The 27,517-nt window shown below is 47.6% G+C and overlaps 1 protein-coding gene across 2 annotated transcripts in view; it reads left to right on the top strand.

The window, feature by feature from the left end:
- The window catches only part of SLC1A2 (solute carrier family 1 member 2), a 134,280-nt gene that overhangs the window by 35,195 nt on the left and 71,568 nt on the right, over positions 1 to 27,517 (top strand). Inside the window, exon 1 of one of the 2 annotated variants that reach the window (XM_036106766.2) lies at positions 10,293 to 10,311. The exons of the other annotated variant lie outside the window; for it this stretch is intronic. Coding sequence (XP_035962659.2) covers positions 10,304 to 10,311 — 8 coding nt within the window. The 5' untranslated portion in view covers positions 10,293 to 10,303. Of the gene's footprint in view, positions 1 to 10,292; positions 10,312 to 27,517 lie in introns of those variants that run through there. 2 annotated transcript variants of the gene reach the window in all.

Genomic DNA, 27,517 nt, shown 5'->3' on the forward strand with positions numbered 1-27,517 from the left:
TCGAATAGATTTGTGGAATAGCATCGCTGAGGATTTGAAGTCCGAGGGAAAGACAATAGAGTCACATCTTAAGGCACATGGAAGTAATCTGTTCTTCTGAAGCCGACCCAGGCTTCTAAATCGAAATGCTGCCAGCTTTTTTGGTTGTTGTTGTTATTCACAATTTAAAACAGATTTGATGTCGAATCAAGATGAATACTTATTCGCATACATAGGTGGAAACAATATAATTACAAAGATCAATGCATTAGTTTCTACTGGGAATGTCCCTGGTTTTGATCCTCCTGTCATTTGAATGTTTTGTTTGTTTTTTCAACACTGAATTTTAAAAAAATTTTTAGATAATTTTAGACTTAAAAGAAGAATTGCAGAAATAAGACAGAAAGTTCCCGGGTGCCCCTTACTTGGCTTCCTGTAATGGTCACATCTCACACAACCATAGAACATTGGTTAAAACCAAGAAATTAACCCTGCTCCGATACAGTTAACTTAGAACTCATTTGGATTTCCCCAGTTTTCCCACTAAGGTCCTCTCTCTGTTCTGGGATCCAATCCAGGGTCCCACATTGCACTTAGTTCTCTGTCTCCTCCCCCAGTGACAGTTGCTTAGGTCTTTCCTTGTCTCTCATGACCTTGACACTTTTGAGGAGGACTGATTGGTTATTTTGTAACATGCCTCTCAATTTGGGATCATCTGATAGTTTCTCCACTCCTAACCTTTTAGTTGACTGTTCTACATATACTTTGTTGTCCAGGCTGGGGATCCAGTGACAAAAATGGAAGTTTCAAGGCCTAAGAAATTATCAACTCATTTCTGAGACCAGCCTGACTGGGTATTATAGATCCTGGAGATTAAGAATATGGTCTCCGGAGCCAGAGGACCCGGGTTCCACTCCTGGTCTGTGACTTACCTGCTTGCTGTGTGACCTTGTGAGTGTGACCTGACCTCTCTGTGCCTTACTGTGTTCGCCTACAAAATGGGAATGATCTAGAACTGACTTCTTAGGGTGTGGGTGAAGACTGAGTGAGTTAAAGCACAAAGCACCCAGAGCAGGGCCTTGCATAGAGGAATCACTGCGCATCTCTTAGCTGTTACCGCTGCTGCGTCCTCGGCAGCCCCACCTCACGAAGTTCGGGGCCAGTGACCTCCTGATGTCACTTCTTGGGCCTGCACGTTCGGGCATGGCTCTGACCACAGTGATGAGTTGGCAGCAAAGCCCTGGGGTTTGGGGGCACAGTCGTCGTGTCCCATCTAGAAAACCTGTTTTCGCTGGGGGGTTGAATCTGGGCTGCCAGGACCACATGGAAGTTCAGTCTCCAGGGCCTCCTGGCCGTGTGCTTGTTGCATCCGGACCCCCTTTCTGTCCTCTGCTTTTCTGTCCCCCTCACCTTGGCGCCCTGTCTTTATCTTGTTCCTCTGAATTGACACAAGGCAGTGAGGCAGGGTGGTTGCACACCCAGCTTCTCTAGAAGGACTGGCTGGGCTTGATTCTCATCCCCATCACTTAAAAATTTACTTAGCTCTCTGTGCTTTATTATTATTATTATTATTGTCCCAAAAAGGGGCTAATGTTAGTAATAATTATTACCGTTGACAGAGGCTTTACTGTCTGTGAGTCACCACTGTAAATGTTACCTTTATTGTTTTATTTAATCCTCATCACACCTGTATGACATAGCTATTAGCATGATCCCATTTTACAGATGAGGAAACTGAGAAGCAGCAAGTTTAAGTGACTGGCCTGAGATCACAGAGCTAAGATGTAGAGCAGTCAGGATTCAAACCCAACCTGGCTTTGGAGCCCAGGTTCTTACGATGCTCTTGGCCACAAGGGGTCTCAGAGGGTTTCTGCGGGGGTTAAATAAGATCATCTATATAAAGCACTTAGTGAAGTGCTGGCTTAGAGTTAATGCTCAGTAAACTTTAGCTATTATTAGTCCCATGATCTGATTTCTGTTCCTGTGGCTCGGGGTTCACATGATTCTGGGATGCAGCTTCTTAGTATTTGTTCACGGACTTGGTGCTCTGCACCTTTGGGCATGGGCACCTGGCCCAGTCTCCAGACCGGTGTACCCCCCGCCCATGCTGCATTGGCCCTACAGCCTAGCAGATGGGGTCACCCACAGCTCTCTACCTTGATACAGCTTAACCTGCAGTCCTCTATTTCTAATCTACTCAGTGTCTGGTGTTTTCACTTCTCTTCCGCTTAGTTTCACTTTGCATCTCCAACCTTTGCTTCTGCTTCTCTGTCCCTGGTTTCGGGCTTCTTCCCCTCCCCCACAGCCTGGCCTCATGCCTGCCCCGGACCAGCTGCTTCCTGTCCCCAGGCTGGGTCCCTGGCATTTGTCGTGTGGCACAGTCTGGGGCAGGTCCTCATGACTGGCACCCCTGGTGGGCCTGCCCAACTCAAGAAGGGGCTCACCCCTCTTATGGAAATGGCAGCACTTGGCTGTGGGCCTCGAGGGCTGAAAGAAGGTATTCAAGGAGAAAAGAGTACAGAAGGATAGCTGCAGGAGGGACAAGGCAGGAGGTGGCCAGCATTTTGTTCCCTGGTCCCGGGAAGCCCTGTCTCTCATTCTGTGACTGGAGGCCCTTCGTGTTCCCCTGGGCTCTGGGCCAGCCACCGTCTGTGGGAGGAGGCCTTCGCCCAGCCCCGGATACAGCTTAGGTGTGCTTCGTTGGGTCCTGGTGCTTCTAGACACGGCAGGCCTGAATCTCTGACCGTGCTGTAAGGCAGGGAGGCGTCCTCAGCAGAGTCCAGATGCTCCAGCCAGACTGCCTGGACTTTCATCCCAGACTCCCAGGTGCTAAATGAACTCAGGCAAGTTCCTGAAATCCTCTCTGCCTCAGTTTCTTCATCTGTATAATGGAGCTTCTAAGGGTACCTACCTCACAAAGTGGGGCCTGAGGCTCTGAATTTGCGTCTCCCAGGTGATGGTTGCTTAAGTGTCCTTTCATTAGCAAGAAGTTGAGCACGTTAAGGTGGCTAGCTGTACTTCTGACCGTCTGATAAAGAATTAAAACTACAAAAGTGATGCCTCGGGCATCGTTGTGATGGCGCCTCTCTGAAAGGCCTTGAGTGAGGTCACAGTCTTCCTTTGCAAAGATTTCTAGGCATCGTTGGCACATGCTCTGATTTGGTGGTACTAAGAAAAACAAGGTCGCAGGTTCAAATTCAGCTTCTCAGGGGACCAGGCTGCTGTGCTTTGCTCCGCAGATGTAGACTGTTACTCAGTAGCCATCGGCCACCGAAGTCGTATAACAGGGCCGGTGAGGGCAAGAGACCAATCCACGGGTAACTGAGGGCTGAGGTTTGGTGACTTTGCCAGAGAGGCCCAGCAAGGCCGTGGTGCGGCCGGACTCAGAGCTGTGTCTGACGGGCTGCAGGATCTGTGCTGTTAATCACTAAGCCACACGTGGTCAGGATCCAGGCAAATGATACTGCCTTACTGCAGGTGGGAGATGGGTGTCCGATGAAATGAGAGCTGGTTCCACGGGGCACAGGAGACAATTGGGGGAGCACTGATGACAAATTCAGTGACATCCCATCATATGGTGAGACGGTCATTTCCTTTTTGAATTCTTCAATCTTTTTTGATTACGACAAGGTTAAAACTGGTGCTGTCGTGTTTTACTGCTGCCCCGAAACCTTTCAACTTCCTTTTAAATTTTGTTTTTAAAGTAGGCTCCATGCCCAGTGTGGAGCCCAACGTGGGGCTTGAACCCACGACCCTGAGATCAAGACCTAGCTGAGATTGAGAGTCGGATGCATAACTGACTGAGCCACCCAGGCGCCCCTCAACTTCCCTTTTAAACAGAGAGAGTGGGCGACCAAAGACTCAGCAAGCAGCACCTAGCTCAAAGTCAATAAAAATGTTTGTGGTCATGTGCATTTTCATAGCCCCCCTTCTATTCATCAGTGCTAACTGGTTTTCCATGGATAGAAGTAATGTAAAAATTCCTCTCAGGATGCATGCGTTTAAGGACAAAGGATCAGTCAGTGTTAAACACTAGTAAGTAATGGAAAGCCGAGATGGTATTCAGATAGGGCAAAAATAGCCTCTGTGTGGCCTCTGTGAGTGACCCGGGCGTGAGAAATGCTGCGACAGACCGTGAGTAGTTTTCAGCCCGATGCATGGTAGCACGTGGTACGTGCTCAATAAATGTCAAGGATAGAGGGAAGGGGGAATGCAGCTCTCGCTTCTGATATGTGAACAGGAGAAAAGAAACGAGCCATTTGTAAAGTGGATGAGACAGTCTTGCCCTTGAGAGTTTGGGTCTGGACTTAGCTTGTTCTCAAGGCCGATGGATCAAGTTGGGGATGGAGAAAATGAAGTTGGCTTTGGTCCTCAGTGAACCACAGAGGCTGAGGGCCGGGAATGGAGCACGGTTCTCAGGGTTGGATCTTGCGTTAAAAATGGGTGGCTCCAGGTGGGATTTCCCCGAGGTTGCCCGGCCACTGTGTGACTAGTGCTTTCATCCGTCTCCAGGCCAGGATCCTCATCTTCACTCTTTTCCCCATGTAGCTACCAGGCCTGAATGGATCTGTGGTAAAACCCGGACAACTCTGGGTCCAATCTGCCAGTCTCTAGGTGCTCACCACTTCCTGGCCCTGTACAAGGCACCACGAGTTACAGAGAAAGAGAAAAAAGTAAATAATCATCTCCAAGTTCAAGGTGACAAGGCTATGCTGTACAATTTTGCCCTCAGACAGGTATCATTTGGAAGGTATGTAGCCTGGGTCTCCTATGATAGAGTCAGTCAAAAAGGTCCCCCAGGAGTGACGAACCCTGTATCAGTCAGCTCTCACCAGGTTATGCTTCTGTAACAACAAGCCCCAAATCTCTGTGGCTTACAACCACAAAATCTGTTTCTTGCTTCTGTTACATTTGGTTGCAGGACACCTGTTGCGGGTGTCCTCCCTGTATCCTCCATGTGGGACCCTGGTGGAAGAAGAAGCCCCCATCTGGGTCATGTCTCTCTTGTAGCAGAGTGGGGAGAAGAGCAATGACAGGACTATGGCAAGGTTCTCTATGCTGCTTCTGGGAGGAATCACGTGTTACTTCTATTCTGTGTTGGTCCAGGTTCCTAGTAGAAGATTCTAGATCTTCTATTTGGGAGGTGCAGGAAACATCGGTAAGGAAGTGGGGAAGTGGAAGGCAGCCAGCAGAAGGTGGGTTATCAAGTCTGCTACCAGTGTGGGCAACTCCTGTTTAATCCCATGGGGAAATTCACAGAGATGGGACAAATCACATGCTCAAAGCTGTCCTCTTGAGGAACAAGGGAGCTGGTATATTTACACATCCAAACCTGCCCATCATTGGCTGAAGGCTACTCCTGGGGGCTTTAATTGCCTAGCACTTCTGGCCTGTGTGGGGGCAGAGTAGCCTGCTAGCTTCTGAGAAAGCCCAAAGGCAGAGACACAGCAGCTGGCAGGTGGAAGGTGCTGGACTGAGAGAGGTGGGTGGGGCCACCCAGAGCATCTGCCATATGCTGTTGTGCCATTGGCCAAAGGTAGCTGCAAGGCAAAGCGTGTCTTTAGGGATGAGGGAAGTATAATCTTCCTGCAGAGGTGCTGCAAATATCTGGGGACCAAAGCACAAGTTGCTATAGGTCCTGAGCCCTGTGTAGGAATTGCAGTAAACTCTTTAGTCAATAGTGTGGGTGAAGCCTAACTGAGAGCTACCGGGTAGACCAGTGGCCTGACTTAAGCACCAATGACATCTTGGGCTGGATAATTCTTTGCCGTGGAGGGGCTGCCCTGTGCATTGTGGGATATTTAGCAGCATTGTGGCCTGTGCCCACGAGATTCTGGTAACATCTCCCACCTCTAGTTGTGACAACCAAAAATGTCGCTAGACATTACCAAATGTCCCCTAGGGTGCAAAATCATCCCTGTGGAGACCCACTGATGTAGATCATATATGCATTGCTAGTTCCCAAAGAATTGAAATAAATTGTAGGTGCCTGGATGGAGTTGCTCACAGCCTAATGGAGGACCTTGTGTTGCAACAGTTTGAAATACATAAAGAAAACAGAAATAGTGCAGGAGTGGGAAGCATCTATGCTGTTGAGGGGAGGGGATGGTCAGGGAAGGCTGTACAGAGTCAGAGATAGCTAAGAAAGGTTTTTTTTTTTTTTTAATATTTATTTATTTGAGGGAAAGAGAGAGCGTGCGAGGGGTGGGGAGCAGAAGGGGAGGGACAAGCAGACGCCGTGATGAGCATGGAGCCTGACGTGGGGCTCGATCTCACGACCCTGAGATCATGACCCGAGCAGAAATCAAGAGTCAGAGGCTCAATCGACTGAGCCACCCTGGCGCCTCCTAAGCAAGGTTTTGAAGGATGAAGAATTTTCCGGATGAGTGATCCCCATATGTGGAAGTTAAATACAGTCTGATGATCGGAGTGACTTGGGAATGCCGTAACGGCTGCTGGGAAGTGCTGAGCACAGGGTCTTCTCACACTCGGAAAGACTGGGCTGCAGCACTGTAGTTAAACCAGCTTACCATGCGCTCGATTGTGTGCAAGGAGCAATGCCAAGGGCTTTGGGGGCTCTTAGGGGAGGTGCTCAAATGGCACGGATACAGCTCCCTCTCAGAGTGACCAGAAATGCCTTTGCTCTATTATCTCGGTCAAGAGAGAAGGCCAGGTATTTCTAGTCTCCCTCGGTTTCATTTCCTGTCCCATCCACTGTGCTGCTCGCAGCTCAGTATCGTGCAAAGAAATTGGACACGCTTTCATTACTTAACCTCTCTGCCTCAGTTTCTGCACCAGTTACGTGGGGACCAGCAGGTTCTCTCTCTTGCCAGCCTCACGGTCTGGCACTAACCAGACAATAAAATTACACAGCATTGCTCGTGAGTTCAGACGGATCTGGTCTCAGTCCTGCTGTGCCATCTGCTGGGTGGGGATGTCTCTGACTCCATTTTCTCATTTTCCCACCTGTAAAATGGGTATAATACTCACCTCATGGGATTGTCTGGAGGACCCAACCGTGCTATGCCTACAAGCTCTCAGGCCTGCTCCTGGCACACAATAAGCATAAATTACAGTCATTACCATAAATGTTATAAAATAGATTGAATTTGCAGAATAGCTCACTTCTATCAAGTGCATGTTATGCTCCAGGCACCATCGGACATAGGTGCCTGGATATATTAACCTGTGAGTACTACGGATACTGTGATTATCTCCATTTTGCATATGGGGAAACTGAGGCACAGAGACATATGTACGGTTTGTGAGTGGTACTCAAATACCAGTAGACCGAGCAAGTAATTGCTTTGCTGGATTGTTTAGTACCTGGCGTTTCCCTGTCACTTTTTGAAAAGAAATCAAGGGTTTAGCTGTCGAGTTGCTTTTACCAGATTATTGGAGCCAGTGTAGCCGATTCCTGGGTAAATGAACTTTTCTCCCCGTTGGCCGAAGGTCCTTAACACACTCGCAGAATATTAAGAAGAAGATGGTGAGCAGAGATTTATTTTTAACCACAGTATCTGAGCTGGCTTCCCAGGGCGAGTCTACTTGGGTAAATGATGAATCACCCCCAACTGACCCCTCCCAGAAATGTCTGTGAGAGCAACACAAAGGGAACTTTCAGCTGCTTGCCTCCCCCCACGGCCCCCACCCATGGCCCACCCCCGGGCGATCGAGGGGCTGGTGGACAGCCTCTTGGCCACCAGCTCCAGAACAGCAGGGGGCTTGTCTCTCCCTTTGTGTCAGGGTCACATATGGTGTTCTTGGTGTTGGAGGGAGCAGAATCCAGCCTCCATAGACAGAGCAGCAGCGAGGGCAAATAGCGCAGGGCCCGGTGGCCCCAGTGTCCGAGGGCCGGGCTCTCTCTGCCTGTGCCCTGTGCTTGCTGAGCCCTCGGCCCTGACGGCTTCTCTTTGCAGGAGGAGCACACAGAACTCCGGGAGGACGCAGCTCTGCCTCCTGGTCCCGTCCTAGGAGTCGGGGAATGAAAGGTGTGGATGCTCCTCTTGTTCAAAGCACCTACTGAGTGCAGAGACGATGACGGGTTTCTCCCCTCTTCGGCTTGGGCCCCGTGTCCTGGGGCATCTTGCTGTCCTTCTGGAGGCCTCATTCTGGAAGGTGGAGATCATACTGAGGCCTCATCTGGAAGGTGGAGATCATACCTCCGTGCAGAGCGTTGCTGGAAGCCCTCAGCCTGGAGCACTGGCTGGTGGAGTGCCCTGAGGGCGAGTTCTTCTGTTGGTCACCTTGAGGTAGAGTAGAGATCTGTGGGAGATGCCCCTGTGGGGACTGGCGTGCTGGGGTCCCACCGCCTGAAAGCGATCCTAAAGCACCCTCTGGTCCTGGGTCCCGAATCTGTCTGAAACCCTCTGATGAGCCCCCTATTTTACAAATAGTGAAAACTCTTGGCAACCCAGAAGAAGAGGCCTCTGTAGCAGCTTTGCTGTCATGAGTGTGTCCCAGGCTCCAGCTGGGTCCCCTTCCTCGCTGCCAGGGAGCAGCCCGTGGCCTGCCTCCCCCTCAGACATCCACGGGGCTGCAGCAACCTCAGAACATTCCGAGGCAGAATGTGAGTGCTGTGCCAGCTGCGCCTGACTAATGGAGTGGCTGGTTGTTTGCTCGTCGTGACACCCCAAAGATGGTTGTACCCGCCATGCCTCAGCCACGCCCACCCCTGCCTCCTCCCCTTCTCATCCCTTCTCTCATATTCGTGCCTCATGTACATCTCTACAGAGGTAGTGAACTCCTCCGGGGAGAGGCAGGGTGGTACGGCGGTCATGGGCACGGGCTCAGGGTGTGAATCCCAGCTCTGCCATTGAGCTACTGTGTGAACTTGGGCAAGTTACCCAGCCTCTCTGGGCCTTCTGGTCTCGAGATGGGAGTCATGGTAGTGCCTGCCCTCTGGAGTTGGTGAAGGATTTAAACAAGTAACACATGTAAAGCCCTTCAAATGGGCCCGGCACATGCTGAGTCCTCCATGAAGGTCAGCTGGTATTAATATCCCACAGTGACAAATGTTGCCAAGAGAGGATGTAGGTGTGGCAAGTAGAAGGACTTCAACATAGTAGTCCAGCCACCGAGGAGAGTTGAGATCTTGCTGTGGAGGTGCCATGGATTCTACTGGTAACTCTCAATAGCAAAGTTGCTCGGAGGACAGTAAAGGCTCATAAAGCCAATAACTGTTTTGCCTAAGAAATATTTGTGGGACAGGGCACCTGGGTGGCTCAGTTGGTTGAATAGCTGACTCTTGATCTCGGCTCAGGTCTTGATCTCAAGGTCGTGAGTTCAAGTCCTACGTTGGGCTCCATGCTGGGTGTGGAGCCTACTTTAAAAAAAATAAAAATATTTGTGGGACGAATCAATAATGATAATAAATAATAATAGTTACCATGTGTTGCATACTGTTACATGTATGTTGACTGATTTAATTTTCACAACAATCCTATGAGATATTATTATTATTACTATTATTATCCCTCTTTATGAATGACATATTTGAGGCTCAGAGTTGTTAAGCAATCTGCCCAGCACCACCTAGCTCATGAGTGGTAGAAATGGAATTGAGAAATGGCGCTCTTGTCTGTGGATGCCATTGAAGGTGACTTGGGGACTGGTGTTCAAATTTATCTCAAAACAGTAAGTTGACCTTTCATTTTACATTTAATTAGAAAACAAAACAGAGATCCCTCAACAAAACCCATGAATAAATTAAGCTCTAGAACATTTAGAATTTAAGCATAGAGAAAGGATTGGAAGCCCAGAACATCTCTGGACCTTAAAAGGAGCGGGTTTCTTTCATTTACATTGGCAACTAGAAGTTAAAGACACAGTACTTTGATGGGTCTGGGTTAAACATCCGGGAGCAAGGCTGCCAGGGATGAAGGGGTTAATGACCACAGGTGGCTGCAAGGCTGGAAGATGGAGGAGAGGAGGTAGGGGCCGAGAGAGGGTTAGAGGGTAGTCCGGTAAGGTAACTGAGTGACTGGCTCAGGGCCCTCTGGGTGATCAGCTGGGAGAGCCACGTGGAAACCGCTGTAGTTCTTGCTTAAGGAGAGGAAAGGGACATCCAAGAGCCAAGAGAATCCTGATGAGGTCTTTGACTCCCATAATTACACAACGTTCAAACAAACACTTAGCAACCTTGAGCTTTCCAGCCAATTGACAACAGTCAGTAGGACAGTGTGTTACTTCTTTGACATCAGAACGCTGGCTAGGTAAACTATAAAGCACCTGACAGGTTTTCCTCGTAGGTACAGCAGGACCGGGATGGAAGACAGAGCTCGCTATGGCACTAGGTGGTCAGTGGGTTCCTGGAGAAGAGAGGATGGTCAGGTCAGAAGTCTTGGGTAGGGTGCGGGTGGGCAGGGAGGGGCGATGACAAGGAAGGAATCACTATATTCCTGGAGAAAAAGGAGAAATGGAAAGGTGGAACAACAGGTTATTATAAAACACTCATTGGAGCCTCCTTTAATATGATAGTTAGCAAGGACACCTGCTTTTCCCAGGGGCTGAAGTAATGTGAGCTTCCTCTCTCCAACCAGCTTCTCTCTAGAAATGGCATTTCAGAGAAAGGAGGAGGAAAAATTGGGAAGCGAATTGATTTATCACAAAAACAACTGGCTCTGAAAGGACTCAGGATGGTGAATAAAATGCACAGGTCCTTGCACCCCCGTGCCCAGTAATGAACCAGGCACTAGTCTGCTTCTCGGTGAATATGTATTGAACGAGTCAATGAATAAATACATGATAGTTGTATCTTCCCATATAGAATTTCCCCCCTTGAAACCACTTGTTTAAATAACACATGGATGAGATGTGGGGAAAGTTGTATCTTTTACCAAAACAATCATCTCTGATTGCATCTTGAAGAACTTCAGCACCCAGGAGACCTCATCCTTAATGAGTATGTCTTCTGCATTCAACCCCAGACTCTTTCTAGAGGTTCTAATGGTGGTCCTGTCTTCAGCAATTACTGCTGAAGAAACTGGTCCAGATAAAAATCCATGAATCCCAACTCTGCCATTTCTCCGCTTGCGAAGCTGTATTTCCACTTGCAAGTACAGAATAATGTGAATGACTTCATTAAGATTGTATTGTCAGTGGGTTAACCCTGCTGCAAAAGCTCTTGGGTCCAAATATTCAAATCAAAAGTACACGCGATTGTGCACTGTTACTGGTACTTGGTGTGGTGGGAAAGCCAGTGGGCTTGGTTTGCGTGGCAGGAAGGTACTTTCTGATATTGCTAAACACATAAGGTATTTGGTGCAACATTCTGCCCTGTGATCCTGGTGTTTCTCCTTCTTGCAGCACAGAATGTAGGTGTTACAAAGACCACCAGCTCCTCTTGATGTTTCTTCCCTTCAAATTTTTCCTGTTTTCCTCCAGAATTGGAAAGAAAATGGCTGACGATCATTCTCATCTATTGAATATAAGTTCTATATGCTCATTGCAGAGAATTGCTAAAATATTTAAAAGTATAAGTAAGGAAAAAAATCACCTGTCATTCCATGAACCAGAGGTCGTCACTATTAAAATGTGTTGCCTTGTGGTCATAATATATGACTATATGTATTTGAGATCTTGCTATATACCTTCATCCCTTATATCTGCTTTTGAGGCTGCCAACCCCTTCTTTGTTAAAGAAAAAGGAACTTAAATTACTTTCCTATGAATTCTTGTTCTAAACTCCCTTCTTAGGTCCACTCTTACATCGTGTAGGACCTGCTTTGTGCCCAGCTTCATGGATATGCACTCGGTTGCCATATGGGAATATAGATGAGAAATTACGTCTTTTAATATCTCTGTTCTATTTTACCATCGCCGTGGCGTCATTTGCTTAACCTTTTGCAGTGATTGAACTGGGTTGTTTCCACTGTCTGTGTTTTATAGTAGCGCTGCAAATGACCATCTCTGTCTGAACTGAATTTATTTTTCTTGGAGCTTGTTCCATGCACCGTGTTCCCAAAATGGGCTGACCAATTCCGTGAACAGAAAGGTTTAAAATATTTGTTACCTGTTTCCGGAATGACTAAATCCAAGCTAATATAGGTGCTCGGGCCCACTCGTGGCGGGGGTGATATTTACCAGGGATTATTATGGGAACCAGTCATTTGTCTTCTAACTTTATGTTTGAGACTCACATTTACTCACAAAGCACGAGACTATTGAAATTCTTATTGTGCTCCTAACTGGTGATTTTTAATGGGGAGAGGGGGAAAAAGGCCCAATCCTGCCCCCTTTGGGGGTACAGTGTAGTGGGGGACAGTGGACATTAATCCATCACACAGATGGATTAGGGCAATTAGACTTGGTCTCTTAGGTCAGGGAGGCTTCCCGGAGGAAGCAATGTTGGAGCTCAGATCCAAGCAGATGTTGGTGAGGTGGGGGGAAGGGGGCGATGGCTTCTGTGCATTTGTACACATGGCTGGAGGAGTGCAAGCCACTGTAGTAAAGAGATAAGTGAACACAATGTTTGTGCAGCTTCATCTGTTCCACCAGAAGGTTCTTAGCTGCTTTTCCTCCATCCCAAATCAGCCTCGGTTGTAAGCTCCCCAAACAATTTAATAGTAGTTTTTAAAGTGAAAAGAGAAACACCATGCATCCCAATTACAGAAATTTAAAAATGTTAAAAAAAATAAAAGCATATCTTAGAAGCAAGGAAGTAAAGTACCTAAATTCAAGTGTCAGTCTGGAAATTTCACAAATCCTCCAGCTTAGCCGCTAGGCTCCTATCGTCCTTAGTGATTTAAGTGAAACCAGCTTGAAGCCCCATCTCGCATTCAGAGAGCCTCAGAGCATCTCTTCCCCTTCCCAGGGATCTCTGGCAGCCTGCATTTCTCCAAGGCACCTCCATGCAGAAGCCCACCTCTGCTGCCTTCTTGCTCTCCACAACATCGCCTTCTGTTCGGGCTGCTTTCCACCCCCCCACCCCGCCCCCATGCTCCCCGGGAGCATTTTGATCCCCCCCTTCCCCCGGGCCCCAGCCCCAAGGCTGCAGATGCCGCAGAGGTGGCCCACGTTGCCGAAGGTTCCAGCGGCGAAGGAACAGGGGTGGCTCAAACGGCTGAACAAACCAGCCAGTGGAGTATGATGGAATGTGGGGCATTGCTGTTCTTGGGGAAAGACAGCACAGTCGAGCCATTAAGAACAAAGTTTGTGCAGTCGGGCCGAGATTTTCAAAGCCCGGCTCTGCTACTTACTATGTCACTTTGGACAGACCACTTCACTTTTGGTGCCTCAGTTGCTTCCTCGTCGAATGGGGATACGAGTAGTACCTACCCGACAGGAATGTTGAACGTCTAGAGGACGGTGCTTGGAAGGATGCCTGGAGTAAGGGCTTTGTAAATGTGAGCTGTCATTACTATCAACGTTATTATTATTGCTGTTAGTATTGTTGAAGCTCCCTTGGCCACTTCTCCCCCCTGGGATAGCCTTCATTGGCCATCATTTCACTCCATGGACTCCCCTCTGCACGGATAGGACCTCTTGCTCCCTGCTCAAACCCCTCCCTCCGCTTCTCCCCCCTCCCCCCAATTCCCATTTATTTTTCCTGCGGTGCAGTTTATCTCCCACATTAGCTCACCCCCAACCACCTCACCTAATCCGTGTAGTGAAATGTGTCCATTAAGGTGCATTACACAACAAGGGCAGCTTGCTCCCTCTGCCTGGTCCCCCACATGCCGAGACATTTCATAGCCCTAGCTGGGTGGGGGGGGCAATACTAGGAGGAGCGACGGTGCCAGTCCTTTAGAGAAATGAGCGGGAGCCCGGCTGGTCCCTCGGGAGGCAGGACTGGAGTGGCTTCTAGAAAGACAGGCTTGGCACCAGGACAGGATGAAAATGCCTCCTCTCTGTGACCTCTGAGGCTCGGCCAAGGCAGGAGTGGATAAAGAGCTAACCTGTCCCGCCTGCCGGCCAAAAATAGGCTGACTGCGTCACAGAGCTTTCAGTAATTAAACCTTCCCTCTGCAGAAGGCCATGCTCGGACTGGAAAGGCGCCATGGACGGGTTAAGGTAATTCATTCCCCACGCTGACATTCCCTCAGCATCAGAAGCAGGCTTGAAACCTGAGTCGTGGTAGACGAAGGTGGAAATTCATAACCAGGGCACGATGTGTGAGCTGCGAGGTGGGGGGATCTGTGCCAATGATGTGACTTACAGAGGAAGTCGTTCTTTGTCTTTACTCTGAGTCATGTAGACTTTTTTTGGGTGGGGGAGGGAGGTCTATCAGCTTATTTTTGTAACTATTCTGATTTCTTATTATAAAGGTTAATTCATGTTTGTTGTAGAAAGTTTGAACATAAAGGAAAAAATCCATAAGGAAATAAAAGCCATCCCTCATTCTACCCCATGACAAACAGCCACTGGGGACCTTTTGTGTCCTTTTCTTTTTCTTTTTTTTTGCATCTTGAGGCAATGCACAATTTTTCTAAAATTGGACAATGTTCATAAAGTTTGTGTCTTGGTTTTTAAATGTACACACAAGGTACTCACAATGATCTTCTATCTCATGAGGTCACTAAGTGTTACTCACAGACCAGACCGTTTTTAGCTTACTCACCTCGTGGCCAGGGCCGAGTGGGGCGGAATGGCTGGCCCACGTGTCCATGTTGGTAGGAAAATGTGCTGGTCTGGAGCGTTCTTCAGACAGACTCCCCAGTCCCAGCAGGAACCGATGTGCTGGGAGGCTGGAGATGTGGTGGTCACTCCGGCAGGTGGAGAGGGAGTGCGAAGTTGCACTGGCTTCCCTGGGAAAGCCTTACACAGTGAGTAGAGCCTGGCCTCCTGAGCAAAGTGTTTCTGGTTTGCATTCTGTCTCTGCCACTAACCGGTTGCCTGACTTTGATTAACCTCCCCTCCCCTCTAAACCTCAGTTTTCCCATCTATAAAATGGAACTAATGCTAACATCTATTTCACTGGGTTACTGAAAGACAGTGCCTGACTCTGAGTCAAGTACTCAATAAGTGTTAGCGATCATTTGTATATTATTATGATTAATTTCTCAAATGAGGACCGGATCCGCTGATTGCATTGTATGACCGTGGGCAGATAGGTTCACTCAGTAAGAATAGATCTCTAAAAGGAAATAGAAATGTTGGCAGGCTTTAGTATGGTTTCCCAGAGAGGTGGTAGGTTCAAGATCTAGGATGGTCAAAAGAATGGAATCTTGAAGCTCTTTCCATTACCGTTTCCAGGTCATGAGTTTGAGGGGGCCTCCAAAGCCTGGTAGGAGGTCACTCACCCCAAGGTCTGGATCCAGACCAGATAGAGACTCCAGCTCCGGCCAGGCCTCATCCCCATCAGGCTTGACAGGGCAGCTAAGAGTATTGGAATAAATCATCAAAAGGTTTGCTGCTTCAGCCAAGCTTTTTAGAGTACTAAATAAAAAAGCTGGAATAAAATCTTATCTTGGTGTGCATTTCTTGGAAGGATCTCCAGGTGCCTGGGGTTGAGGCCTGGCTCAGGTCAGGAGCTGGGAAGTGGCTGAGGTGATTTGTTGGAGAGCCAGCCCTGCATTCCCTGTAGGACTTTGGGTGACTTTCTTTCTTTGCTTTCTCTCTCCATCTGGGATGAACATTCGTACCTTTGGGGCTATGAGGATTAGAAGAGGTGGAGTCTGTGATGGGGATAGCACCATGCTGGACTCACTGCATGCTCAAGAAAAGTCAGTACTACCTTCCACCCCCCACATCCTGCAAGATAAGAGCAAGGTAGAAGAGAGTTTCTCTTGGTGGTTTCATCTACAAATAAGGAACTGGAACAAGAAGAGCTCAGGAGACTTAAAGCCCTGCTCAGTCTCTGGGAGATGTCCTCTTATCATCTGAATCAGTGTGCATTTCCTAACAACCAGTAGTGAGCCTCTAGTATTTCCTGGAACATCTTGGCAGATAGCTGTTGAGTTGATACCTTGAGCTGGGCACTGTGCGGAGCCCATCACCGTACTGATCCCGTTCAGGGTTTCATCTCCCAGAGGACAGGAACTGAGGCTCAGACATTAGGAAACTCACCCCAGGTTTCTTAGCTGGTAAATGGCGGAGCTGGGATTTGAACCCAGGCCTCTCTGCCTCTAGAGCCCATGTTCATGACCATCCCAGGTATGTGGATCTCTACCTATATAGGATTTCTGCCCCCTGCTGGAAAAGATAATGTGCAAAACAGACTAGAATGGCCTTTTCAGCTGCTAAATTGTGAGCCCCTGAGCCCAAGGACTGTATGTTACCCTCTCTGTCTCCTCCTAGGCAGGCAGCAGATAGGAAATTGTGGAAATCTAAGCATCTGGGTCAGGCCTCCTTTAAAATACAGATGTCCTATGAGGAGTAAGTGCATTAGGAACTTTCCTTGCTATGGAGACTTGAGGGCTTCCCCGGTCCCTGGGTGGCTGTCTGGAGTGAAGGGCACTGGAAATCTAGGAGGGAAAGGCCTTGCCCCTCTTTATTTTCCCACAAAGGGGAGGGAGAAAGAGGAGCTCACATGAGGCGGGCTGCTCCACAGGCTTCACAAGAAAGAGCCACCTGAATACTTGATTTCCAGGCCCTGGGCATTTGCCAGACAAAGTCTGGTGGTCTGTAGACCACATAAAGAACCCATGTTTCTAAGGACTCGTGGACAATTGCTGCTTCATCCATCTTTTCCTTTTATTTCTTGTTCCTGGTGGCCTGTGGGCCTTTGATTCCTTCCTAATTCTCCCTTTTCATGTGGCCTTGGCTTTTATTTTATTTTGAGAGAGAGAGAGCGCACGCACGCGCATGTGTGTAAGTGGCGGGGGAGGGGCAGAGGGAGAGAGACTCCTAAGCAGGCTTCACGCTCAGTATGGAGCCCAACGCGGGGCTCCATCTGATCTCAGGACCCCTGAGGTCATGACCTGAGCCGAAATCAAGAGTCAGATGCTTAACCGACTGAGCCACCCAGGCGCCCTTGGCCTTGGCTTTTAATCTTTATTTTCATCTATGTGACCCATCCCTTAGTTCAGGCCTCATACTGGGCCCCCCGGGCTCCTGCATACCTCCCATGTCGTGGACGTGGCTCTAACCTCGCTCCCTGCAGCTCCCAGACTCGCCTCCCATGGATGTTCCTCCTGTTTCTCAACTTTGCCTTTCCCTTCCTGCCTGTGAGCTGTGTTCTCCATTTCTTCTGCCCGATGCCCCTGCTCCCCTTCTCTCTCCCTATTAAAAGTCTGCCTCCAGTTTCCAGACTCTGCATACGTGCTTCTCCTTTGTGACTCTGTCCTAAACTTTTCCCTGAATCTCTTTGTCTTCATAGCTCCAGTAGCAGTGATGTTGGTTCCTTTGGCAATTTTGTGTCTCCCCTCATCCCCTCTTAGGGCGTTATTCACTTCTAGCACCATAACTTCTCACCTGTTTGCCCTCCTCCCCATCTGTTCCGGAGTTTTTAAAATGCAGTGTTTCTGTCTTATCCACTGAGTATCTGCTCCATGCAGAGCACCTGGCTGAGTTTTGAGGGACACCAAGAGGAATATTAGGTCTGCTTATCATCAGTACTCGAGGGGAGACCCTCAGAGTGAGAGTCCATTGGCCCAGCCCAATTCTAGATGGTTCTTTCAGCAACCCCAAGAGCAGCCAGGCCAGGCATGCTTCTGTTTTTTTGTATCCCACGTCTCCTTTTTGTAAAAGCAGATGCCTGAGGAGTGCTTTGGCATCCGCCTGGGTTCACAGGCCCGCTCCTAGCGAGGCTCAGCGCATACATTCCAGAATCCATTGGCTGTGTTAGTAACAACGCCTCCTGTGGAGCCCTGCTGGGACACAGATGGGGCCCAGACCTGTCACCGGGACTTTGGCACAGGGCAGGGTCAGGATGGAGGGCTGGCTTCAAAGGAAGATGTCCTTCCTGCCGCTTCTGCATTCCAAAAGCTCACGGCATCTGGCTCCTTTGTCGTCACTTTTCTCGGGAACAAATGAGTTTGATCATTCGCTTAACAAACATTTGCCGAGTATCGTAATCTCTGTTTACTCAGTGACCACCTGGCACGGCGCCTGGCACAGAAATAAGTACGACCGTCTCTAGTCCACGTGAGTCCGCATCAAAATAAAATCAGTGCAAATTACTGAAAGCAGGGATGGCAAATACAGGCGCCAATGTGGCCATTCCTCAGTTTTGTGCCCATGGCAGATTTTGCTAATTAATCATAGAACTCGTTCACTTTGAATCTGGATTCAGCTTCAGAATCCATCTTAACCCATTGCTTGGGGCAGCCAGCATTTGTGGATTGGACTGTGCCCATGAGACGCAAGTGGCTTGGAACCACTCTTGTCTTCACGGTCATGGACAGGCCACTGAGATAGAGGGAAGGGGGCTCAGGAGAGCCAGTGCCTTGAGTGGCCGCATCTGGCCAGAGCAGACTGCAAGACCCCTTGAGTGGGGGTGCTTGAAAGTAACAGTGCTGTGGGGAAGCTCCCTAGCATTGCTCCTGGGGACCCCTTCATGCCCCTCTTGCTCCCTCATGGTGTTCTCCTGAGTTTCTGAGGCTTCTTCTTCCTCCTTCCCCACAGAAGTAGCTGTTAGGCAAGATTCAACTCTCCTCCCCCTTAGGATTTTTTTCCTTGCCCGTTCCGTCGGGTGGAGAGCTAAGTGGAGTGTTAACCCTCAAGTCTCTGTCTTCAGATACATCTTTTTCCCATGTCTGGATTCCTTCCTTTGGCCTCGGAGCACCAGATCGGAGCCTCGGAGCACCAGATCGGAGCACCAGATCGGAGCACCCTATGGCCAAGTTTGTCTTTCCGAGCCCCTGTGTGGTCTCCCTTCCTTGCCTGCAGAAGCTGTGTCTGCTGTGGGCACGTGGGCTTCCTCCAGCCTGGGGGCCGGTCGCGTGGAGTCCTGCCCCCATGCCTGGCTCATCCTCGGCTTCTCCCCTCTGCCTTGGCAGGTCTCGTCCAGCCTTCAAGTCTCCGCTGACCAGTCATTTCACCTGGAATTCCCTTCCTGACTTCTCCAGGATTTCAGAAGGGAACCGGGCCACCAGCTTGCGTTCTCACTATCTCACATACTCCGTCATTCAGCGACCACTCAACACTTCCTATGAATCCCCAGTGCATACGATGTGAACCTCTCCTCAAGGAGCCTGTGGTCTGGTCACATTGCTGTTACTAGTTGCTCCTGCTTATATGTCATGTCTCTGCCAATAGACCAGACCCCTGGTGGTCAAGGGCTGGGTGCCAGTCATTGTATCCCCATAGTCCTGTGCATGTACTAGATGCTCAACCCGTCCTGATGAGCTGGAAAGTGGCTTCTTGCTCTGTCTGGTTTGCTGTCAAGTCTGCTGAATATGGAGTCCTCAGACGGAAGGCTCACAAAGGCTTAGAGGGCTGGCAGGAGAAGGAACACCTCACGGAGGCTAAGAGAGGGAACCTTCCCCGCTCTGTGCTAAGAACCTGGGGCAGCAGGAGCTGGGCTAGAAATAGGTGCCTCAGATGGAAAGTAGTCGTGGTTAAAATGCATTAAGAACCTGGGTCAGTGTTCGGATTCTAGCTCCTCAGCTTAATAACTGTGAGACCTGGGGAAGCTCATTTCTCTGTGCCTTAGTTTTCTCATCTGTAAAATGGGTCTTAAAATAATGTCACCCTTATACAGTGGTTATGAGGTTTAAATGAGTAGATGAGTTTAAATGAGTGCAAAGCCCTTTAAAACAGTGCTGGCTGCAAGCATTGGGTATTATTTAGATTTTCTGGGCTTTAACTGATGATTCTCACTTTGTTTTTTTACATCTTTCTGTAAATAAAGTACATATGATTTATGTAATCTGAAAAACATACAACAAAACTCTTTTTTTTTTAGAGACAAGGAAAGAGTCTGGTAGGTAAGGGGGGCTCATAGTTGACCCTGCCAGCCCCTTGCCCTAGCCCCATGCGTGTACTTTTACAAATATTTTATTTATTTATTTGTCAGGGAGAGAGAGAGAGAGAACACAGGCAGGGGGAGTGGCAGGCAGAGGGAGAAGCAGGCTCCCTGCTGAGCAAGGATCCTGATGCGGGGCTCGATCCCAGGACCCTGGGACCATGACCTGAGCCCAAGGTAGACGCTGAGCCACCCAGGCGTCCCTCCCATGTGTGTACTTCTTGGTGCATGGGTGTGGGGGTGCTAAGCTTCCGTGCCCCTCTCCCCTGCCTGTCCCTGTTGATCTTCCACAGTCCCAAGAGCCTCACAGCCGAGACTCCAACCTTCCTGGGTGGTGTCATGATTGGCGCCCAGCGAGTCCTGCAGGAGCATCAGGGAATGAAAGCATCCAGCAGTTCCTCCCCAGAGAAGATGTGATCATCAGACAGTGCGGTAGCAGATGCACGGGCTGGGGTTCCTGGGGCCTGGGCAGTGAGCTCCGAGAGCAGGACGGTGCTGTGCCTCGCCAAGGGGAGAACGGAGAGAGGGCAAGGCTGCGCTTGCAAAAGCAGGAGCAAAGTCCACATGTTTTATGAAGTGTTTTATGGCCAAGCTGCACTTGGAAGCCTGGTACTTAGCAAGAATTATTAGGTGTGACTGTCTTAACACGAGAGTTGGGAGCAGGGCAGGAGACGTCGGCGAGGTAAGCAGCATGGAGTGGGTTAATTGGACTCAGCAGGCTGCTTCAATCGGCCTGTTTATTGTTTTTTTTTTTAAATTACTCCTATTACTTTTTCTTTTTTTTTTTTTTTACTCTTGAGGCATTCTAAACTCAACTTCAAGACACACCAAAACTGATTGTCAGTTACTTGCTCTCTGTCTGAAACAGAGCTGCTAAGCTCAATTGAATGGTTTGATTATCTTACTACCTTTGGGGACTAAAAGTTCTAGGTCACTTCCAATTTGGGGCGTAGGAATCTGATCCAAGCAGGGTGCTAGGGACTCAGGAAGCCCTTACCAGTACTGAGGGAGGGTCAGTGAGCAGCATGTGCTCCTCATGGCCCCACGTTAATTTCTCAGGCCCCCAAACTGAGGGAAGGGCCTCCCATTCTTTTGGAAATTCAGAATCAGCAGATTGTCTAAAGAAGCGGTGTGGTCTCCTTTGTGTCCCTTTTACCCCATGAGGGATGGCAGTCAGGATTCAGCCTTTTGGAGCCACATGCTATGTCTGAAGTAACAATCTTCTATGGTTGGAGTAGAGTAGAGATTCTTAACCAGGGACCACAGATAAAGGGCTTTAGGGGTCTTGAGTTGTAAGGAAATTTTGTCTGCAGATGCATTTTCGGGGGATCATCCTTTAATTCCATGAAGAGCACCCTTGCTTGTGTGCAGATGGTGAGGAGATCCTTCTTGCTGTTTGTAGAATTCACCAGTTTGTTCCTGCCTCAGGGCCTTTGCACTTGCTGTTCCCTCTCTCAGAATACTTTTCTCTAAGCTCCTGTGTGGTCACCCTCACTTTCTTCAGGTACTGATTAAAGGTCACCTTCCTGACCACCTTATATAAAATAGTACCCCATCACTCTCTATCCTATTCACCATCATGTCATGTCATTGTTCTTTATAGAACTTATTGTCATATGACATTAATTCTTTGTTTATTAGCTACTGCCTTTTGTATGTAAGCTTCTGTTGTGTTCACTGCTCTATCCATTGCATCTAGAATAGTGCCAAGTTCAAAGTAGATCCTTGGTAAATATCTACTGAGCAGATGAGTGAATGAGCAAATTTATAACATTGATCATATTTGGGTCTTAGATGTAAAAAAACATTTTTTTTGATGATAAAAGACAAGGGTCTGAGTTCTCAGTGGGGTCACTTCTCGGCCATGTACCTTGGGTCCCAAACATTTGAAGTGCTGTGAAATGATCACTGGGGCACTGCCATCGATGTTTCGGCAGGAGCCTTCTAGAGATTTCACCATGTTGGCACATCTGTCATTCATTTCATCAAACCTTGGATTCACCAGACACCAGATCTTTGTGTGTGTGTGTGAAAATGGAGAGGTCAGCTCCTGGTGCACAGATCTTCATTATTATGAGTTGTTATTACCTCCATGCACAGATAATGGGTTATCCCCATGTGCAGCCGGGGTGCCGCCATTTCTGACACATCAGTGAGCTTTCCGTGACTCATGTGAGGCCTCACAGTATGTCAGAGCAGGGCAATGGTGGAAGTCCCACTTGCAACCTGCAGACCCACCCTAGAATCATTATTATTACATGTTGGAGAAAATGTCCCAGCGGTTGAACTTACATGACCAGGACCAGCTTGGGGCTAGGATTGTCTGATGCATGAACTCTTATGTGAATGGGAGGCAACTGCCTTTTCTCCTGATCAAGGCAAAGTGGAGTTAAGACTAGGAAAAGAGGTTCTGCATTTTCCTCTCATTTTAAAGGAGAGAACAAAAGGTACCACAGTCTTCCTGAAGTACATTCCTTCTGAGAGAAATAAACCCTGGTCTCTTCTGGACAGGTTATTTACTTTGCTTCTTCCTGGACATAAACCTCAGGCTCATTTTGCAGAGTTTATCTTTTGTTACTATCTGCAGCAGGTAAGCTTGGAAGTAAATTCAGCACACAGAGCAATTACCTCCCGGTAACCTCTTTTATAAATGGAAGCTTCTAAGTCTCATCTTTTAAAAAGTTAGTGTTTTCCTGCATTAAAAACAAAACAAAACACTGTCCTCTTCCAAACATTTTAGATGGCCGATTGATCATTTATCAAAAGAAATTTTAATTATACAGTATAATACATGAACATAACATTGTTTTAAAAGTCAAAACCTACAAAAAAAAACCAAAAACCCTACACAAACATAAAAAGACCCCTTATATACCTGACTCTAAAACTCCAATCCCGTTCCCAGAGGTCACCTCTGCAGTTTTTTGCTTCTTCCAGAACTTTTCTCCATGCATTATAAATGCGCATGTGTATGAAGAATTTTTATATATCTATATTTTGGACATTTTTCCGTGTCAGTTCGTACAGAAATGCATCATTGTTTTCAACAGGAACATAGTCTTTCATTGCATCAAAACGTACCCGAATGTAGTCAGCCACCTCCTTACTTGATGGAAGTGAAGTCTCAGTTTTTACTGTTACAAACAGTTCTGCAAAGAATACACATTTTTGTGTACGCACACACACGTCTCTAGGACAGATTTTAAGAAAACTATTTTTGTTGGATCAAAGGGTGTTGCAGACTTTTAATTTTGATGGAAACTACCAAATCGACCCTCCTTCCATCCCGGCCTTACCAAAATAGACTCCTGCATTTAGTTTCCTGTGTCCCTGCCACTCATAGATATGATAATTTTAAGAAAGTTTTACCAATTTGATGTGCAAACATGCTTTTAATTTACTTTGCTCTGATTTCTAAGGTGGTTGAGAATCTTTTTGTACATTGCTGTATGTTGGTGGTATTTTGACATGGTTTCAAACATTTTAGCTAATAGGACTGTTTCAGAAATGCCTCTCCTCCAGGGCAGATATGCAGCCGGTAGTTAAAGTGTTGAAATACTTTCATACTTGTAGGTAAAGTGCCCCTGCCCCGAGTCTCAGTTCTCTGCCTCCTCCCCCTGCATTTCTGGTGCCTTGCCCAGACCTCCCAGCGAGGTAGCAATTAAGAGGTTAATATGCAGCCCTGCAGGTGACCTTCAGGACCCTGCTCTATTGCAAAATCAGCCTCTGTTCCGATTGTATGGCACCCTGATACACCATTTACAAAATATGTCCATGAGTCCCTCCCAGACTTTCAACCAAATGTACTCAAACTGTGTCTTACACATTTTTCATTTTGTGGCCTCCGAGATTCACGGTAACATCCTGCTGGTTTGCTTCTTGAACTGGGCCCTGCTTTGAGTGCCGATTTCCTAGGATTATGCTTACATAATTTCCTTTTGACCTTAGCCTGCACATTGTAATCCGAGAGGGCATGCTGGGGGAATAAGATGACCCTTACGTAACGTATTACGTAAGAGCCGGGGGGACCTGAATCTCACTGGAGCGTCTGCAGAGTTTTCTAAGAAGTCTGAAGGTTCATTCTGACAGAAGTTTATGTTGTCTTTCAGTCAATTGAATTCTTTAAAAAGCATCCTTTATTTCTGAAATAGCCGAAGGGAAGGGGGAAAGAAAGAAGGACAGTGTTGCTCTTACGTGGCAGGCATGTTTTGCAGAAATGCTGGCATCTAATTTAATCTTCTCTACAATCCTCTTTCCTTGTATGGATGAGGAAACAGTCTCGAGGGATCAAAGTGAGTTGCTGAGGTTCATTCAGCTAGAGAGCAGGAGCACTGGGCTATAAAGCCCACCCAGCTTCTGCCTCTGGAATGTATCTGTGCGTGTGTGTATCTGGGGTGGGGGACATGGAGTGACTCAGAATCATCCTGGACAGCCTGCTTTGTGTCCCATTCTCTTCAAGTCTTACACTTTGCCTACTGGCTGCAGTAAGGTCGATGGGGAGCTCAGACCATTCCAAGAACTTCGAGTACCTTGGAGTCCAGGCAGGCTGAGGCCAGCTCTTTGATCTCTGGGCCAGGGAAACCCTGTCCTGTCCCTGGCTGTGTGCAGATGGACCGGAGGCTTTGTGGCTGGAACTTTGGACTCCCTAATGGCACCCTTTCACCTTTCCCTCTGAATTAGGGCGGACCCCAAAGCAACAGGTCTCAGGTAGCGTGTTTGTCTGGCACAAGCTGGGTCCAGTTGCTGCTTCTCTCTGCTTAGGGAAGTGACACGTGAGCAGAGCTCACACCAGGGTGAATGTCTGCTTGGCCAATGTAACAAAGCCTCAGAGGAAAAAGCTTATCCAGGCAGCCCAGGGAAAAGGGGTTCTGGTCATTTAACTTTTAGAGACATTAGAAGATAGATCAAAGAGGGTTGGTTTTTTTTTTTTTTAAAGATTTTTATTTGTTTGAGAGAGATAGAGCAGGAGTGGGGGACGGGGAGAGGGAGAAGCAGACTCCCCAATGAGCAGGGATCCCAATGCCGGGCTTAATCCCAGGACCCCGGGATCATGACCTGAGCCAAAGGCAGATGCTTAACCAACTGAGCCACCCAGGTGCCCCGAGGGGTTTGTTGTTAAATATATTTTTGGGAATTCCCTCTTATTTTTAATCCTTCCATTGAAAAAGTAATAAACACACATGGGAAAACACTCAGACTATGCTAAAGAGTATGCAGTGATCAGTGAATCCCCCTCTCACCTGAGATGCCTACGTACTCATTCTTCTCAGAGGCTACTGCTATTAAGAGTGTCCTGTGGGGCGCCTGGGTGGCTCAGTTGGTTAAGCGACTGCCTTCGGCTCAGGTCATGATCCTGGAGTCCCGGGATCGAGTCCCGCATCGGGCTCCCTGCTCGGCAGGGAGTCTGCTTCGTCCTCTGACCCTAACCCCTCTCATGTGTTCTCTCTCTCTCAAATAAATAAATAAAATCTTTAAAAAAAAAAAAAAAAAAAAAAAAAAGAGTGTCCTGTGATCCTTCCAGAAATATTATCTTTAATCTTTGTATATACAATTATAAGTGTGTACATTTTTGTCTGTATCTATCATCTATCTATCTATCTATCTATCTATCTATCTATCTATCTATCATCATCATCTGTCCATCCATTCTTCTATTTCAACTTATGCTTAACTCTTATGGTTGAAAATCATTCAAAGTTCTCGAGTTCACTCTTTCTTGGTTTAGTGTGTTGGGACCAGTTACACTCCTGACAGAGGGTCTTGCATGTCCCCTAGGATGCCTGTCTGAGGTCTAGTCCTTATTGTAAAGTCCTTCAGCTGGTGAAGGTGTACCATTGAGTCACATACCAACCAAAGACCTTTCTGAGAGACTGGGTTTCCATACCCTGCACTATACTACTTCTCCTGGAGTCTGTCTCTTCAAAGCAGAATGTAAAAAGATTCAGCAGAGGAGGAAAACTATTTTTTCCTCTACCCTTCTAGGTTCTTGACTGAGACCCCCCCCAATAACAAAAAGATTAATAGGAGAAAAACAAATATAATTATGTATGTATGTCCAGGAATCCCACAAAGCTATGAGACCCAAAGGCAGCCAGGCAATTGAGACTTACATACCATCCTGAACTAAAGAAAGAGATGGGTATGGGGCTTCAAAGGGGAGAAAGGTAATAACCAGGAAGAGAAGAGCAAATGTTTGGTAAAAAATATGTTTGCCCTGCTGGGCAGATAAGCCTTTCAGATGAAAATGTTATCTCTGATAGTTCTTTTCCTGGTACAGACCCCCTTTCTAAATTCTTTTAGGCAGTTTAGGGGGAGGTAAAAAGTTTTTCCTGAGTCCATTAGGTCTTGATTGCCTTCAGCTGAAAATAATCCTCATGCCAAAGAGGCATATTTTGGGGTGGCATAATCTGCTCCCCTACAGTGCCCTGTGGGATGGATAGCTCGAGTTAGGTGAGATTTCAAGGAATCAGTGCTTCTTCAAAGGCTGCTCTCATTCATTCCTTACCTGGGTCCTGACCCACAATCCTGCTCCCTGCATTAAGACTGCCAGTTTACATATGTTGATTGCTGGGCAACTGAGTGCTTCAACAGGAGTAGGTCAGTTTTCTCTACAGCACCTTTTTTCCCTGTTAAGTATGGCAAGAATGAAGGGCTGAGAAAAGGCTATGATACCACTTTTCATGATAACTTCCTCCAAATTACCACATGAGGAGCCAGTACTCTGCTAGGCCTTGTCTTGGGATAGTCAGAAGTAGAAAACAGGATGATCCCCAAGGAACTGCCCCCTAGAGAACAGAGATGTGCTTTGAAATGTTCCTTCCTCAAAGACAGGAAAATGACCTGTTGGTTCTGTCCCTGTCCTAACCAGATCTTCTGGAGAGCTCTAGATACTGGTTCCTTCATCTTGCAGAGCTCAATGTAGACCTGGGTCCTAGTCTCTGCCACTCATGACTATGTAATTTTGGGCAGATAAGTCTTAGTGGAGAAAGTGATTATGTCAATTTCAAAGGATTGTTTTGTTTTAGTTGCAGGTGATAGAAGCCTAACTTAATCTGAGAATGTATTGGCTTATTAGCTAAAAAGTCTACCAGTAGCTTCAGGCATAGTTGGATCCAGAGGCTAAAATCTTATCATCATGATGCATTTTTTTTCTCCATCTCTCTTTGTTTTCAAACACAGGCAAGTCATTTCCATGAAGCTTCCTTGGCAGCTCTGAATTTGCATCCTAGTAACTCAGAAATATCAGCAAAAGAGAGCTTTTTGGGGCATCTATTTCCAGCAAAAGCCTTAGGATTGAATCCCACATTCCCACCTCTAAATCTTCATGGTCATGATGATGAAATATCCTGATTCTCCAGGCCTGAGAGGGGCAGTGGGTCAGCTCCACTCAAACCATGGGGTCAGGAGTAGAGGAGGGGAGGTACCCTGAGGGAAGTCAGAAGACTAGAACCAAAAGAGTAATAAATGGATACCAGGTAGGCAAGAGGCTTGCAGTATAGGGACTAAATGAGGTGGGCTAGCACATTTTTTTCTGTAAAGGGCCAGATAACAAATATTTTAGGGTTTCTGCTGCACTTACTTAACTTTGCCCTTGTAGGGCAAAAGCAACCATAGGCAGTAGTGAAATGATGAGCCTGGCTCATTCAGTGTTCTAATAAAACTTTATTTACAAAAATAGGCAGTGGGCTG

This window comes from Halichoerus grypus, chromosome 11, assembly GCF_964656455.1.
Source record: "Halichoerus grypus chromosome 11, mHalGry1.hap1.1, whole genome shotgun sequence".
NCBI lineage: Eukaryota > Metazoa > Chordata > Mammalia > Carnivora > Phocidae > Halichoerus > Halichoerus grypus.